General features: G+C 40.1%; 1 protein-coding gene across 3 annotated transcripts in view; it reads right to left on the reverse strand.

Moving 5' to 3' along the window:
* PPFIA2 (PTPRF interacting protein alpha 2) overlaps positions 1–18,070 on the reverse strand; it is a 487,757-nt gene that overhangs the window by 163,389 nt on the left and 306,298 nt on the right. For all 3 annotated transcript variants that reach the window (XR_009555743.1, XR_009555744.1, XM_060245141.1), the window contains one exon: positions 4,749–4,913. Coding sequence is in view for 1 of the 3 variants with exons in the window: in XM_060245141.1 (XP_060101124.1) it covers positions 4,749–4,913 (165 nt within the window). In the remaining 2 variants the exon portion in view is untranslated. The remainder of the gene's footprint in view (positions 1–4,748; positions 4,914–18,070) is intronic.

An 18,070-nucleotide genomic window follows, 5' to 3' on the forward strand; every position in this document is an offset into this window, starting at 1 on the left:
CACTGAACAGCCCATGCCTCCTCTCCAACAGCAGGATACTGTTCAAGTTCCCATACGACCAGTAGGGGTTGGATTTAGGGCTGCCAAGCCTCCGAGCTGGACAGGTTCCCAACCCACCAGTCCACATTGGGCTGGTGGGGGGAACTTTCCCTGATGTCACTGGCACAATGACGTCACCCGGAAGTGATGTAATAGCACTGGCAATGGCATGTGCTGTCCGCTCTAGGTGTTTCCAGGAAAACTCTATGGTTTCCCCAGATGCTCTAGCAATTTGGGAGGGAAAACTCTATGGTACAATAGGTACCATAGAGTTTTTATCTCACAAATTTATTTATTTATCAGATTTATATCCCGCCCTCCCTGACGCTCAGGGCAGCTAACAACAGTTTAAAAACATTAGCAGTTTACAAACATATTAAAATTAGATCTATAAAAACATTTCATATATATTAAAAATCTGAGATGGCAAGCTTCTGTTTCCCATTGTATTAATTCAGTTAGATTGTTGATGCTGAATAGCCACCTAGCCATTAAAGCCCTAGCCATTAAAGGCAAGTTTGAAAAGTTCGGTCTTACAGGCCCTGTGGAACTGTGGCAGGTCCTGCAGCGCCCTGATGTTTTCAGGGAGGGCATTCCACAACGTGGGGGCTGTTGCTGAGAATGCTCTGGCTCTAGTGCTGGTAAATCAAGCTTCTTTCGGTCCAGGGATCTTGAGGAGATCCCTGAACATAGTGGTCTCTGGGGTATGTATAGGGAATGGCGGTCCTGAAGGTAGACAGGTCCCTGGCCACATAGGGCTTTAAAGGTTATAACCAGCACCTTGAAGCAAATCCGGAATGCCACAGGCAACCAATGTAACACTTTCAGCACAGGTTGAATGTGCTCCCATGCAGGTAGCTCCATTAACAACCTGGCTGCTGTGTTTTGCACCAATTGCAGCCTCCAAAGTTGAGTCAAGGGCAGCCCCATGTAGAGGGTGTTACAGTAGTCTATTCTTGGGGTGACCGTTGCATGGATCACCGTTGCCAAGTCGTTGCATTCCAGGTATGGAACCAACTGCCTTATCCACCTAAGATGGTAGAATGCGGATTTGGCAGTGGCTGCTACCTGGGCCTCCATTGTCAGCGAAGGCTCCAGGAGCACCCCCAAGCTCTTGAACTTCAACGTTGGCACTAATAGTGTCCCATCAAAGGCCAGCAAGGGGATTTCCCTACCCAGGCCACTGAGACTCAGGCACAGGACCTCTGTCTTCATTGGGTTCAATTTCAGTCGACTCTGCCTGAGCCATTTCACTACAGCTTGCAATGCCAGGTCCAGATCTTTCAGGGCGCAGCTGGACTGGCCCCCCAACAACAGATAGAGCTGGGTGTCATCCACATATTGGTGACAACCCAGACCGTATGTAGATGTTAAACAACGTCAGGGAGAGGACTGCCCCCTGAGGGACCCCACATACAAGAGGATGCCTCTGGGACAATTGCTCCCCTATAGCCACCCTTTGTCTCTGGCCTTGGAGAAAGGAGGTAAGCCATTGAAGAGCAGACCCCTGAATCCCCATGTTGGCGAGGCAGTGGGACAGAAGCTGGTGGTCAACTGTGTCAAACGCAGCCGACAGATCTAACAACAACAGCACTGCCGAGCCGCCCTGATCCAGATATCTCAAGAGATCATAATGACATCACTTCTGGGTGACGTCATGGCGCCGTGTGCGCATTGTGTGCACAAGAAAAGTCTCCCGCCAGAGGCTACAGGAGACTTGGCAACACTAGTTGGACTAGATGACCCTGGAGGTCCTTTCCAACTGTATGATTCTATGGAACCCCTGACTGGACCTGTCCATTTCCCACACCTCTAGAGTTTCCCCTGGAAACCAGGGAACAGAGAAAGAAGAGGGCCAGAGATGAAGGCTGGAACAGGTGGAATGCACACTTGGCAATTCAGGGCCTTCCACACTCTAGTCTCTTTCATGAAGAAGAGCCATGTCTATAGAATCTTTGCAGAATCAGGGACCTAGTGTTAGCTGTAGGAAAGGGTGGGACACTCAGTTCCCTATGTCATCCAGCTGTTGAGTCCCAACCTTTGCTAGTTCTACATTTTGTTTCAACCAGCTTGTCCTTGAGCCTAGATAGTAACTGACTGCTAAAGAGTTTTCCTGCTTGCCTCTTGTGGAGATCTCTAGCCTCCAGTTTAAGTCCCTGCCTTGACCCTTGGATTCCATCCAGCTTGTTTCTTGCCTACCTGCTTGACTGTGATCCTTTAATTTTGCAGACAATTTGCCAGAACAGGATAGATGCTAATGTCAGTAAAATACATTTTCACTGGCTGGTTTTCAGGCTGAATTGGTTGAACATAATAGCAATAAATGCATCCTACAAAGCTGCCAACTACAGAAAACTTACAGTGACAGAATTATTAAACAACAGCTGCATATACTTACAATTTAAAATATTCCAAGGAAGCACATACTGAAGTACCTTCATTAAAGGCCTATAAATGTCACATAAGAGAGTGAGGGCCTTTGGTGAACCCCACCAGTCGTCTGAGGATCCCCATCTCATATATAGATCCCCAGTGGTATTCATCAGTCCTAATGAAAAAAGATATTGCATGGTGGTGGTGCTAACATCGCTTTTAGGTGACTGAGATGTCGCTTACTGGGTAAAAGATGAGTGATATATCTACATCTGACAAAGTGGACTCTGGGTTAATGAAAATTTATGCACAATAAATCTGTGAGAGTTTAAAGTACCACTAGACTCTTTAGTTGGTTTCAGATATCACAACAAACCTCTGCTCCCTTCTCTCCTCCTGTTTTGCCCATCTCCCACTAGGCAGAATGCAATTAAAAGCTTCTTAGCTTGGGAGGTCTTGAAACAAATGTGACATCTGATTCCTGGCATCCAGGCAATTTGGAGTTTGTTTCCTCAACAAAAACTGGGCTTCTAAATTGAGATTTAGAATCCTGGTCTCTGGGGAGGAGACAAATTCAATCTATCCAGACATCTGCAACTGGAAATGGTAGAAAACTGTAATCTGATTGAAAGCTTCCTGAATAGGGAAGTTTTCATTCATGTTCCACATGTGAGGAGAGGAGGGAGAGGAACACATTAGCACAACAACCTAAACTTGTGCTGATCATGAACAAGCAGAAGTTTGCTGTGAGATGTGATTATTCTTGTTGCAATAGACTTTTACAGCTATGTCTCTTGTGATGCTGTTGTTGCATTGTTGCACCATATAAAGTCAGATGATGAGTCCCTGTGCCAGCATTCAATCTATTTTTGGAAGAGTTATGGTTGTGATGGGGACGTACAAAAGCAAATTAAACAATTACTTTCCTGAAAATTCATCCCTTGGCCAATAATCTACATTTGATTTCATTTAAAGGTTCAGGTAAATCAGCCTTAGCTCTTGAGCAGTATAGAAAGGGAATTTTTGATTTTTCAAATCTAAACTTTGCAAGTTCAGTTCTCATTGATAAATCAGATATAAGAAAACAATGCACTACGACTTTTCCAATGCTTTTCAAAAAATCAGCCTCCAGTAATGAAAATTCTGAACATTATGGCTAGTAATGTTGCATTATATGTCCAAATACAATTGAGAACTTGCTTGATTTAGTGTCAAGCAGAAGGCAAAAGGTACCAGAGACTTTTAAGTTATAGCTGGAGTGTATTTCTTATAGCATTTACCTCAATAGGATACTACTTATCTCTTTCTAAGCCTAGTCAAACATTGAATTTCATTTCAATTAAAAGGCCAGGAGATGATTTTCACATTGCTTGGGACTTGCAAATAAAAGTGTTATATGACAATGATTTAAACACAACAGGCACTATAGCGAATTTTTCATAATACTCTGGAAGTCCATTCATTTAGTTTATAATTAATACCTCCAATAGAATTTTCTGAGAAAATGTAATGAAGTTCACTTCAAATTAACTTTGAACAATTGGCTCTTGTTTGCAGTATTTGTAAGGTGGCTATGGATTAGACACTGCACATGTGGAAGCAAGAATGATAGTTTACGTCTCTATCTCTAGTTGGATGGAGAACCCTGTATATAGAATTGGTCCCTGTCTTATCCAAATAAAGTCTGGTAATTTGACTGGTCTCTGGGGGCCAGGACTTGGTAGTCAAAGTCATACTAGTATTATATTGTCAGGAAACATTTTCTATGTGGATTTATCCTTTGCAAGGGATATTACAGTTATGATGCTGGCCTGAATGTAATGGGATTTACCCATAACAAATTGTTTCCTCTACAGTGGCTTGTCACGGGGAGCATGCAGGTGCAGAACTGGAAGTTTAATTCCTGGATGAAGTCTATCTGAGTGGCCCCTTTAACTCTACAAACTAGCACTGCAGGGGCCACTCTGCTCAAACCCAGTTGTGGCAATCATTGCTACTGATGAAGGATCTTAGCTAGGTGCCTCCATGGCATGGGCAGAGTTATTGTGGCTTGGCTTGGATAACTTCTGGCCACCAGGCCTTCAGGAACTTACCCTGCAAGTTAAATGGTTAGTCTGCCCCAGAAAGTATGAAGCTCCTGCTTATGGCAACTGATCACATGACACAGGAATCAGCTTTTAGTGCTTGAGATCTAGTGTCTCCTTAGCCACACTTGAAAAGCTGAAATGACATTTTGGCAAGATATCCAGCACATATACCAAAAGGATAAGGGTTCTATGTACTTAATCATAGTAAAGCAGACAAAAGTATTATTTAAGTTTGTTTCCACACTGTACCTTTTCATCCAAAGCTTTGTGATGTTCAAACAAAGATTTCAATGCTTTCAGAACCTCAACTTCACTGGAAACTCCTGATGGGGACTGTGCTTGGCGTTTCACCACCGTCATTCTCAATGATCTTTCATGTCTTGAAACAAGGCACTCCAAATGTTCCAGTAACAGCTATTGGGTTCAACATAAAAGAAAGTCAGACCATTTGCACCTAAAGGTCACTAGGACTGTAATTCTAAACTATATAGTATGAAATAATAATGACATTGGCAGCTTTTACTATACCAAAAGGGATATGACTATCTGACAGCATTCCATTGTATTATTGCAGAAAATATGAAGGGAAATAAAACATTAACATAATTAGTAGTTATTGAAATCTCATGCATACTTTACATGGTAGAAAACTGTTCCACTCACTTTTGTTGTATCTTGGGTAAAATAATTTATGAGTTAAAATATTGTTTAATGGAACACCAATTAAAGCTGTCAAACTAAACCATCAAACCATATGGTACAGTATATAACGAATACTGAAATCAATCACCTAATAACATTTTGATAATCTATGTTAGAATTTAATAGGCATGTAAGACAATCCAAGACAAATTTCAATTCTGAGTTACTGTATTTCATCAAAATGTATATGGTATAATTGATAACAGATAGCTGCATGCCTGCTTCATCTGCATGTAACTATTTCCAAACTACTAGTAAATTTCTTTAGGTTTATATATCTCAACAGTTTGGAGCTCTATTTATACCACACTGAGTATGACCAAGTAAATCATTATTTTTATTCAAATAAACCTGAAGTGCTTTAACAGTATCTCCTCCTCTGCACCCCCCCCCCCCCCCCCGCTTCTTGAAGGCTGCTTTAGGGCTAAGCAGCAGGCAAGTATTGGTGAACAATAATCATGATAAAATAAACAAAACAGCTCCCCAAAAGGTTGCCTCATTCAGGGGTATGTTTTTAATGAAAGCAAGAGATATGTTTACCACATACAGGCAACTAACTGATTCTGGCCTGATGAACCCAGTACCGTTCAAGCCCCTTACATGTTGAGTTTCAGTTTTAGCACCCTTACTTGCATACAGTGCAATAAATGTTTTTAAGTTACTACGGGAGAGATATAACTATTTTAAGTTACAAATTAACTCATCTTTGTTGATGGATAAGTAGGTTGGTCTTATTGCAAGAAATGACTTCTTTCAGTTATATATGGCCTGAAAGTAGGCCCCTTATTTAGACTTTGGTGGTCTAGCCACTCTGATCAATGCTACTGTAACCTAGGATTGACTGCCCAAGGCAGAAGATTTACCCAGCAGGGAGGAGGCAATGCAGTGACATCACTTCTGGCATGACCCAGAACTGACATAATTGTGTCACTGGTGGTACTCTAAGGCAGGGGTGGCCAAAATTGCATAACATAAAACCCACATAGAATAAACACCAGATGCTTGAGAGCAGGGAGGGAGGAAAGGAGGGAGGGAGGAAAATAGATGAGGGGCAGGAGAAGTGGAAAGAATGCAACTTTAACTTTAAATGCATTCTCCAAGCTGCCAGCTGCCTTGGCTTGGAGGAGTGACTTAAAGAGAGAAATGCCTTCTCCAAGCCAGCTGATAGGGTGGTGGGGGCTTTGAGAGCCACACACCATGTGTAAAAGAGCCACATGTGGCTCCTGAGCCACAGTTTGGCCACCCCTACTTTAAGGTTTGCTTAAAACTCCATGATTTAACATAGAGTTTGGGGAAATGCTAGAGCATCTACTGATCTGATAAAGTCATTTCTGGGGCTCACTGGAAGTGATCTCATGGCGTCGATCATGCCCCACCATTTCTGGTAGTGCTGGCAAAGGTGAGAGGTCTCCTGTCAAAGCTGGAGACTTAGATTCCCTGCAATAACCTCCAGACTAGACTACTGCAATGTGCACTATATGGGACTGCCTTGGAAGCTTCACTTGGTACAAAATATGGCAGTGAAATTCCTGTCTGGCATCGGCTGCCCAGAACATATAACTCCAGTGCTGCATCACTTGTGCCAATTTCATATTCACTTCCAGGTGCAAATCACAATGCTGGTTATCACTATTAAAGTTCTTCATGGCCTTCTAGATATCAGTATACTCCCATATGCTTATCTATGGTGTTTTCTCTTAACATTGTCCATATGGTAAAAAATAGGTCACAGGTTTCTTCCAGATCTTTTTACATTAAAGCTAATAATTTTGAAAAAGTCATGATACATGATTGTCGGGGGGTGGGGGTGGGGGAAGTCAAGCAGAGATCTGAATTAAGCAGGGATGGTAAATGTAGACTGAATAGCACCTGCCAAAGTAAACATCCATTGCAAATCTTATTTTATCCATATTCATGTATGCTAAGACTGCAAGTGCAGTACATCACCACTTCACAGTTGCTCTTCTTAGCATCACTGTTCTTATCTACACAGAAGCAACAAATAGATACGTTGCAGAGATTAGACTAAAGGCTTTGCTCAGGAGTGTTGTCAAGCTGTAGTAAGCATTATGCTCCAGTGAATAATCCTAAAAATGGAATTACTAAATGGTATATCATATATTTAATATTGAAATAGGCCAAAGAGTGTGGATCAAAACATTTATCCAATGGAGACAGGGACAGACAGAAGAGATTTCTCTACAAACCTGAAGGAAGTCCCAAATTTGCAGATTAATTAAGGAGTTCAGGGACATGTAACTGTGCAGCTCTTGACTGATAAGAATTAATGCTATGGAATATATATTTGTTAAGTAACAGTAACATTGCTTTTCTAAATGCTATATACATGTTGTTCTATATTCAGCTTTCTTTTCAGTTGTTAGTTTTATGAATCCTGAATCTGAAATGTGAAAATATGCTTAAAGCAGAATAATTATTTTCCTCCTCCTCCTCCCCCTCCTCCTCATCTTCTTCTTCAAAAAGGGGTGGGAAATGGGATTTTCCGGGATTTAAACAACCCCTTGCCCAGGGTATTACAGAACAGAACCTCAAAGTACATTATCTGGTATTATAGCATCTTATCCAGTTCTGAAAAATGATCTGGAGGTAGAACATTTGCTAGGCTGCGCAGGAGGGACGTCTGGCACAAAACTTGTGCTGGAAAGAATGAGGAAGTGGAGACTTTGCACTGTACAATCGAACTTTAAGGACATTCCAGCTAATATCTGCACTTTAGAGACCCAGCAGCACTTTATCTTGCCACAACATCTACCTCCAACTGCCTCCAAGCTGCTAATCTTCAAAAGGAATTAATGATGGATGTTTAACTGCTAAATTGATTGGTGTTTTAGTTAACTAATGTGGATATATTTATTATTTAATTAATTAATTGGCTATTTGATATAAAATATAATTTTTGGCAAATTAATTAAGGGTGTTTAAATTGTTGGGAGGGTCTTATAATGAATGAGTCAGCAGATTTAACTTAATTATTTTTAGCTAATTAATTTAAAGGGGAATTTTTGGGTTGGGCTTAACTTTATTAGTTAATCATTGACAGCTATTGATAAATCAAGGGAATTGGATTAGCAAAGGCGGAGAGGGTCGGGGAGTTAATTAATTGCAGGGTGAGTTGTGTTTACATCTGGCCTAGGCTGAGGTGGAGACCAGTGGGGGATGACCGGCCTGGGGATTCCAGTACTTCTGGGGAGGGGAAGGTATGATGGTGGAAACAGACATCGATATAAGGGAAGGAGACTGAGACATGGTGATGCTCGGCCCCCTTCCAGTCTGTGTCCCATCTGGACAGTGACAGGTAGTGGGGCCAGGCTAAATTACTCATCTCCGTCATTGGTGCTATACAATGCCACGTCCATAAACAATAAGACCTCAGTCCTCCGAGAGTTTTTGCTCAAACAGGACGTGGACCTGGCTTGCGTGACTGAGACCTGGGTGCGAGATGGAGAGACTGTAGCTCTCTCCCAAACGGCTCCCCAGGATACTCAGTCTTTCACCAATTGCAGACTAGTGGGCGGGGGGGGGGGAGGGGTGGCTCTATTCATACGAGAGGCTTACTCCTTTCAGGCCAGAGATCAATGGTATTGAGTGTGCTGGTCTGGCATGGGATGTTGGGGAGGTGTTGGTGATATGGCTGGTATACCATCCGCCTAAAACACCGGCCAGCGCCTTACCATCCCTGATGGAGGCCATAGCAGGCTGGGCATTGGAGTACCCAGGGCGACTTCAATGTCCATGTTGATGTCGTGACCTCCAGTCAGGACCTAGTGTCATCCATGGCGACACTGGGACTCTCCCAACTTGTTACATCGCCCACTCACCTGGCAGGGCACATGTTAGATTTGGTCTTTGTGGTCGGGGTTTTGGTGGACGATATTGCTGCTGAGGCAGTGCCATGGTCAGACCACTTTGCCCTTAAGGCTCGTGTGGATGTTCCACCCCAAGCTCGTTTAGGTGGCGAGCTTATTTTGGCTTGCCCACGGAGCCTGATGGACTCTGAGTGGTTCCAAACGGCTCTATGGGATCCCTGGCCCCCTGGAGATTCTCTCGATGACCTGGTGGAGTCTAAGCAGGGTTGGCTCTCCATCAATGAGATCACTCCTCAGCACCCTTGTGTTAAGCTGGTGCTGTGGTATACCCCGGAATTACGACAACTGAAATGAGGGCTCAGATGGTTAGAGAGGCAATGGCAGCATGCTCAAGACGAAGCAACTAGAACATCTCATAGAGAGTTTATGAGGTCCTATGAGATGGCAGTCAAAGCCACAAAGAAGATCTACTTTGCGGCCAAGATCGCGTCTGCAAGTTCGCACCTGGCACAATTGTTTAGGACAATTCGGAATCTTACAACACTGCCGCAGGGCAGACCAAATGCTAGGGAATTGGAGATTGGCTGTGAGGCTTTTGCGGAATTTTTTGCAGATAAGTTCTCGTCGCTCCGCTGCGACCTCCCCACTACAATGGAAACAGTACGTGAACTGGAGGCCCCGTGCCTGTCTTCTGGACTAATTCTGGATTGCTTCGGCATGCTCAGCCTGGAGGAAGTTGACAGAATCCTCTCCACTGTACGCCCAACAACTTGTTGTTTCAAACAATTTATTAGTAACATATGGTAATATAGTCAGTTTTTTACGTCATTAATAACTACTTTTCCCCTCTGTCCCATATATTACTTTCTACCCACCCCTCCCCCTGTTACTTGACCCCCGCCGGTGTACTAAACTTAAAATATTAATACTAAAGGTACCCTTAATTACTAAAAACCACAATTAAAATCCTCCTCCCTCTTATACTTAATCATTATCAAAAATTGTCCAATGTCCTTTTATTTTCCACTCTTTTTTTACGTAGCTTCTGAACTTTTTCCACTCCATCTTAAATACTTCCAAATCATAGTCTCTTAAGGTTCTTGTTAGCTTGTCCATTTCACTCCATGTCATAACTTTTACAATCCAATCCCATTTCTCTGGTATTTTTTCTTGCTTCCACAACTGCGCATACAATGTCCTAGCAGCTGAGAGCAAGTACCAGATTAAAGTTCTATCTTCTTTTGGAAATTTTTCCATTTGTAATCCCAACAGAAAAGTCTCTGCAACATATCCCAAGATCTTAGAAATCTCTTGTTGAATCATCTGCCAATACTTTTTCGCTCTTTCACAAGTCCACCACATATGGTAGAAAGAACCTTCCTGTTTTTTACATTTCCAACATCGATCTGACATCTTATTGTTCATCTTTGCCAACTTTTTAGGAGTCATATACCATCTGTACATCATCTTAAAACAGTTCTCTTTAATACTCTGACATGTTGAGAGTTTCATAGAATTCTTCCACAAATATTCCCATGTATCATCTGTATTTCTTTATTTACATTAACTGCCCACTTAATCATTTGTGATTTCACTACTTCATCTTCCGTAGACCATTTTAAAGTAACTTATAAATTTTTGAAATTAATTTTTCATTATCTCCAAGCAGAACGTTTTCCATTTCTGTTTGTTTTCGTCTTATTCCATCAGTTTTAAGATCACTTTCCACCAGACTCTTTATTTGTTGCATTTGAAACCAATCATATTTATAGTTCGATTCTACGTTACCGCTTTGTATTTTTAATAGTTGATTATATGACATCCATTTTCCCTCTCCCGAAACAGCTGTTATTCTTATGACTTCTGCTGGTGCTATCCATAGTGGTTTTCTCTCATCACCATATTTCATATATTTCATCCAGATATTTAGCAAATTATTTCTTATGTAATGGCGAGAGAAAAGGCCATCCATCTGTTTCTTTCCATAGTACATGTAAGCGTGCCAGCCGAATTTATTTCCATAACCTTCCAACATTAAAAGTTTTTTATTCAATAGCATCACCCAATCCTTTATCCACACTAAGCAAACTGCTTCATGATACAGTCTTAAATCTGGTAATTGGAATCCTCCTCTTTCTTTAGCGTCTATTAAGACTTTCATTTTGATCCTTGGTTTCTTTCCAGCCCATACAAATTCTGAAATCTTCCTTTGCCATTTATTAAACGGTTTGCTGTCTTTCACAATTGAAATACTTTGGAGTAAGTATATTATTCTCGGCAAAATGTTCATCTTAATTGCAGCTATTCTTCCAAGCAATGACAAATTAAGCTTGTTCCATTTTATCATATCTTCATCCATTTTATGCCATAACTTTTTATAATTATTTTTAAACAAGTCAATATTCTTCGTTGTTATTTCCACACCCAAATATTTTACTTTAGAAGTAACTTCACATCCTGTTAGTCTCTGCAGCTCCTTTTGTTTATTTACTTGCATATTTTTACATAAAAGTTTTGATTTTTCTTTATTCACATAAAATCCTGCCAATTCTCCGAAATTTTGTATTTTAGCCAACAACAAAGGTGTTCCTTGTGTAGGATTTTCATTTATAAACATTATATCATCTGCAAATGCTCTATATGTGTAAACAAATCCTTTAACTCTCAACCCTTCTATTTCTTTATCATCTTGTATTTGCATCAGTAAGATTTCAATAGTCATTATAAACAACAGGGGGGAAAGCGGACAACCTTGTCTTGTACCTTTGCTAATAATCATTTCATCTGTAAGATCTGCATTTATACATAACCTTGCACGTTGTTCAGTATATATTGCCTTTATCATTCTTATAAAGTTTTCCCCCAACTTTATTTTTCCATTACTGCAAACATAAAGTCCCAGTTCAAATTATCAAAAGCTTTCTCTGCATCCGCAAAGAATAATGCAACTTCCTTCTCTGGATATCTTTCATAATATTCTACAATATTTACAACAGTTCTAATATTGTCTCTTATTTGCCTTTTGGGGAGAAAACCCGCTTGGTCCTCCTTTATAAAATTTATTAAATATTGTTTAAGCCATTCTGCCAGGATTCTTGTATAAATCTTATAGTCATTATTCAGTAATGAAATTGGTCTATAATTCTTTACATTCGTGACATCTCTATCTTCCTTTGGAATCAATGAAATTACAGCTTCTTCCATGAATTAGGTATTTTCCCATTTAATCTTATCATATTCATTAATTTTTGAAGTTTCGGTACTAATTCTTCTTTAAGAATTTTAATTTTTTTTGCCGTATATGCACCTGGTCCAGGTGCCTTTCCAACTTTCATTGCATTAATCGCTGCTTCTATTTCTATTAATTCAATTGGATCATTCAAAACTTTCTCCATATATTCAGTTAAGGGTGCTATTTTAATCTTTTGCAAATACGCTTCAATCTCTTCTTTCTTTACTTTAACACCCTTAAATAGTTTAGCATAATACTTAAAAAATTCTCTCTTTATTCCTTCTTGATCTACCACCTCTTTTCCGTCAGCCACAATTTTATTAATAATTTTACTTTCTCTCTTTTTCTTCAATTGCCAGGCCAAATACTTTCCAGGTTTATTTGCTCCCTCAAAAGATTTCTGTTGTAATTTTTTCAAGTTCCATTCCATTTCCTTATTTAACAAATGTCTCATTTGTGTTTGTAATATTGTAATCTCCCTTATAGTTTTCTTTTTTCCTGGTCTTTTTCTTAATTCACCTTTTTTCTTAATTTCATTTTGATGTCCAACATCTGTTTATCTTTTGCTCTCTTATCCTTATTATTCAAAGTTATTAATATTCCTCTCATTACTGCCTTGTAGGCATCCCAAACCATCTGAAATTCTATATCTAGTCAATCATTGAGTTGGAAATAAGCTTTAGTTTCCTTTTCTAGAGATGATACTATTTCTTTATTTTGCAATAGATCTTCATTTAATCTCCATCTTCTTGACTTTTTAGACAATTTTGTAATCCACATTATTGGGTTATGATCAGCTCCTATTTTGGGTAAAATCTCTATCTTCTTTGTTATAAGTCCCAAATCTTTGGTACCCCACAACATGTCAATTCTAGAAAAAGAGTTATGTCTAGCTGAAAAAAAGGTATAGTCCCTTACTTCAGGATTGAACTTTCTCCATATATCCTTCAAATTTTCCTGCTTAACTAACTCGAAAGAAGATTTTTGGCAATTTCCCTTCTTTATCAATTTTTTTCTTCCCAGATCTATCAATTGTGTTCTAAATTGTTCCATTAAAACCCCCCATCAACAAAATTTGCTCATAGGTCACTTCATCCAAATGTTGCATAATATTTTTTTAAAAAATGTCCTTTGCACCATTTGGAGCATAAAGTCCCAACAATAAAAATATTTTAGCATTCAATGTAATTTCCACCGCTATATATCTTCCATCTTTATCTTTAAAAACCAAAATCGGGTCTAATTCTTTTTTTAATATAAAAAATTACTCCTCTCTTCTTCTGTTCAGCCAATGTAGTCCCAATTGCTTATTCCATAAAAATTTATAATCCTCGTGTCTAATGTGCACTTCTTGTAAACAAACTATATTACAATTTTGGTTTTTTAGCCATTGAAATGTTGCCCTTCTTTTTTGTGGTAAATTTAGTCCATTTACATTCCAAGATACCAATTTGTAATCCATCATGGTGCAAATTCTTTATTTTCTTCATAAAATCTACGCAGTTCCTGTGTGCTTATAATTGTAATCCTTTTCTCTTGAAGTTCAAAACTCAAACCTTCAGGTATTATCCATCTATATCTTGTTCCGTTGTCACGTAGTTTTTCTGTCAGTTTTTTGTATGCATTCCTGTCAGTTAACACTTGTCTTGGCAACTCTTTCATAATTCTTATTCTACTACCTCCCACTATCAGTGTCTTTTCAAAGTTTTTGTTTTTGATTTTTCCCACCATTTCTTTTGTCATAAATCTAATCACCACATCTCTTGGCAGATTATTCTTTTTCGCAGAGTGAATTCACCCTATACATATAATCATACATATTTCTATTCCCTTCAGGATCTTCCTCCAAATATTCTGCAATTATTTTTATTATATAGTCTTTTAGATCAGATTCTTCATCCTCTGGTACACCTCTCAAACAAATCTGTGTCTCTATCAACTTACAGTCATGTATTATCTCCTTTCTGGAAGTTTTAACAAGGTGGAATCATATGTTTTCACTCTCTCTTCCACCTCTTGTACTTTTTTAGTTACTGCAGTCTCATTCCTGAGATTCTCTATTTCTTTTTTTAATTCTTTTTTTGAGTCCTCAATATCCTTTCTTATTTCTTTTTTTAGGCAGTTATCATTTCTTTCACACCTCTCATTATCCTGGCATGCAACTAGCTGAGTCTGGATTTTCTCTGTTGAAGAAGTACGGATTTGCTTTGGATCTGACATGTAAAAAAAGATTGAAAATTTTTATCTCTCCAAATTAAATTTGAACCATCAGGTTTAATAGAGTGAAGCTTGCCCTTTCAGATGAACCCAATTTCACCGTCCTCTGAACCTCCCAGGCTCAGATATTAATATTTAAAGTTTTTATTTTCCCCAAAACAAAAGTCGTGACTTTTGTTTCACTTTAAAAAATGTCCTTTTTCCCCCCTTTATCCAATTCAAATCTTCTTCACCTCTGTCCAATAGTCCTTATTTTAAAATTGCCAGTTCAATTAACTCTACCAATTTTTATTGTCCCAATCACTTTAAAAATGTTGTTAAAACTTTATCCTCCCAGCAATCGTCGCCGATGTTTCTCTCTGATACTGTAATCCTAGAGTAGGCTGATTCTTCTTCTACTTCCTTCTTCCTCTGGTACTTCCTGCTTTTCCTGCCACCAAGTCTCGTTTCACTGGTAGAGAAATCTCGCGATGTCTGACGTACTTCCTGTGTTGACTGTGAGTACTGGAGAGCTATGACGATGGGGCCACTTCCTTAACTGCAGATAGACTAAACAATAAATTCCTTTCTCCTTTTAGCGCTGTCTCTTAAATTTACAAAGTTCAAATTTAGCCCCTTTTCTTCTCCTCCTCTCAAGCTTCCATCATATCCAACTCCAACCTTTTAATTTCATTTTGTTTGGCTGTAAATAGTCCGGAATGAAGAGATAGCAATTGATACCTTTTTTGGGTAGTTTATCCAAGCCGACACCAGTCTTTTGTAGATTAGATGTTTAAAGTTGTAAAAGAAGATTCGGATCCTGTCGAGCTTAAGTCAAATAAATGACTCTGGAAACTTCTGCAGATGATGAATATGCAACTTCTCACTGGAGATTCCTCAAAGCCTCAAAAAAGCCCCCTCCAGGACTCCCTTTCAGCCAAGGTAAGTCTCCTCAAAGTATCTGTGCATATCTTGGACGATTCTCTAAGTAGGCAGAAGGCATTAATTTGCCTTTTACTACCCCAAACAGAAGTGTCAGACTGCCCCCATTAAGGAAAGCAGCTCAGCTCGCCATTTTCCAATCCCGGAAGTCCTGTACACCCAACAACTTGTGATCTGGACTCTTGCCTCTCCTGGCTAATTAGATCTTGCCAGAGAGAGCTTAGATGTCCTATATGGGACATCATAAATAGATCCCTTTTGGAAGGGCTTTTTCCAACACCACTTAAAGAGGCTGTGGTCCGCCCTCTCCTGAAAAAAGCTACATCAAATCCGGCCTAATTGGCACATTATCAACCGGTCTCGAATTTACCCTTTTTGGGTAAAATTATTGAGAGGGCAGTAGCATTAAAGTTACAGAGTTTTCTGGATGACTCTTCCATTTTAGATCCCCGGCTTTCGCCCAGGTCACGGGACGGAGACAGTACTGGTCACCATGGTGGATGTCCTCCAGCGACATCTGGATCCAGGCGGCTTGACGGTACTGATGTTGTTAGACCTACGGTCAACCATCAGTTGCTGATCCGCCACCTCACCGACACGGGGATTCAGGGGTTGGCCTTGTAATGGCTTTCCTCTTTCCTTGATGGTCGGGGACAAAGGGTGGCGATTGGGGGTGAACTGTCCCAGGAGGCACCCGCTTAATTGTGGGATGCCACAGGGGGCGGTACTCACCCCGACATTATTCAATATCTACATGCGCCCCCTTGCCCAGATTGCCTGGAGGTATGGGTTGGGCTGTCACCAATATGCTGATGACACCCAACTCTATCTAGTGATGGCCGGCCTGACTGTGTCCCAAAAAACCTAGACCTGGCGTTGCAAGCTGTGGCAGGCTGGCTCAGGCTGAGTAGGTTGAAGTTGAACCCAGCGAAGACAGAGGTCTTTTGCCTGAGTCGTAGCAGTCTGGGCAGGAAAATCCCCCTACCAGCATTTGACGGTGCACCATTGCAAATGGTGCGCAAGGTCAAGAGCTTGGGGGTGCTGCTGTAGCCTGCTCTGTCAATGAGGCCCAGATAGCAGCCATTGCTAAATCCGCTTTTTTCATCTTAGGCGGGTAAGGCAGCTGGTCCCTTTCCTGGAGTGCGGTGACCTAGCAACAGTGATCCATGCGACGGCCACCTCAAGGTTGGACTACTGTAATGTCCTCTACATAGGGCTGCCCCTGTGCCAAACCCAGAAGCTGCAGCTAGTGCAGAATGCAGCAGTCAGGCTGGTATTGGGGCTCCCTAGATGGGAGCACATACAGCCGGGGCTGCAGGAGCTGCACTGGTTGCCAATAGTGTACCGGATTTAGTACAAGGTGCTGGTTATTGCCTTTAAAGCCCTATATGGCCAAGGACCTGCCTACCTTAGGGACCGTCTCTCCCCATATATTCCCCAGAGGGTGCTGCGATCTGGTTCTCAAAATCCATTGACAATCCCCGGGCTGAAGGAGGCCAAACTGAAAGTTACTAGAGAAAGGGCCTTCTCAATCTCAGCCCTCCACTGGTGGAACCAATTGTCAGAAGAGTTGCAGGCCTTGCGGAGCCTTGCTCAGTTCTGGGCCTGCAAGACTGCTCTTTTTCAGCTGGCCTTTATTTAATGATCTTACAGCATATTGTTGAATAATACCGTCACCACGGAAAAACTGTACAATGTATAATATCAAGATTTTAATATTAATCTAATCTTAGAATGCTTTTTTATTATAATGTAATATATTGCAATGGTATGTTATCATTTGTCATTAAATGTTAATACATATATATACACACACACACACACACATATATCACATTTTCTCCACCCCCCCCCTTTTTGGTGACCCCCAGCAGTGCCTTCCCCCTTAACATACATCTCCATATTACTATTTACTTTAGTTTGTTATAAGGTAATATACTCTATCTATTAAAGAATCTTTCTCTAAAAAGTCCAAAGGTTATAATTATAGTCCACCTTCATAATATTTCTTCTTAGTTGTTAGCAAGTAAACGAAAGAGTTATAATCCAATAATTCTATTTTTTAAAAACTGTAATCTATATATAGTTTCTTTAAAGATTAACCATTGTCAAAGATCACCAAATGTCCTTTAATGTTCCATTGTTTTTCAATATATTTTTTAAACTTTCCCCACTCGCTTTTAAACTTCTCTAGATCTTGTTCTTTTAAGATTCTTGTGAGTTTGTCCATTTCACTCCAATGCATGACCTTCAAAGTCCATTCCCACTTTTCTGGTATTTTATCGTGCTTCCACAATTGCACATATAACGTCCGTGCAGCTAAAAGCATATAACAAATTATTGTTCTATCTTGCTTTTGAAATTTTTCCATTTGTAATCCCAACAAAAAGATATCTGGTGCCTTCTTAATATTATATCCCCAAACTTTTGAAATCTTTTGCTGAATCATTTGTCAAAATTGTTTCGCCTTTTCGCAAATCCACCACATATGGTAGAAAGATCCTTCATGACATTTACATTTCCAACATCTATCCGACACCTAATTATTCATTTTTGCCAATTTATTAGGTGTCATTTACCACCTATATAGCATTTTGAAGCAATTTTCTTTTATGTTATAACACATAGATATTTTCATAGAGTTCTTCCATAAGTATTCCCATGACTCCATC

The sequence above is a fragment of the Heteronotia binoei genome, chromosome 8 (assembly GCF_032191835.1).
Source record: "Heteronotia binoei isolate CCM8104 ecotype False Entrance Well chromosome 8, APGP_CSIRO_Hbin_v1, whole genome shotgun sequence".
Classification (NCBI taxonomy): domain Eukaryota; kingdom Metazoa; phylum Chordata; class Lepidosauria; order Squamata; family Gekkonidae; genus Heteronotia; species Heteronotia binoei.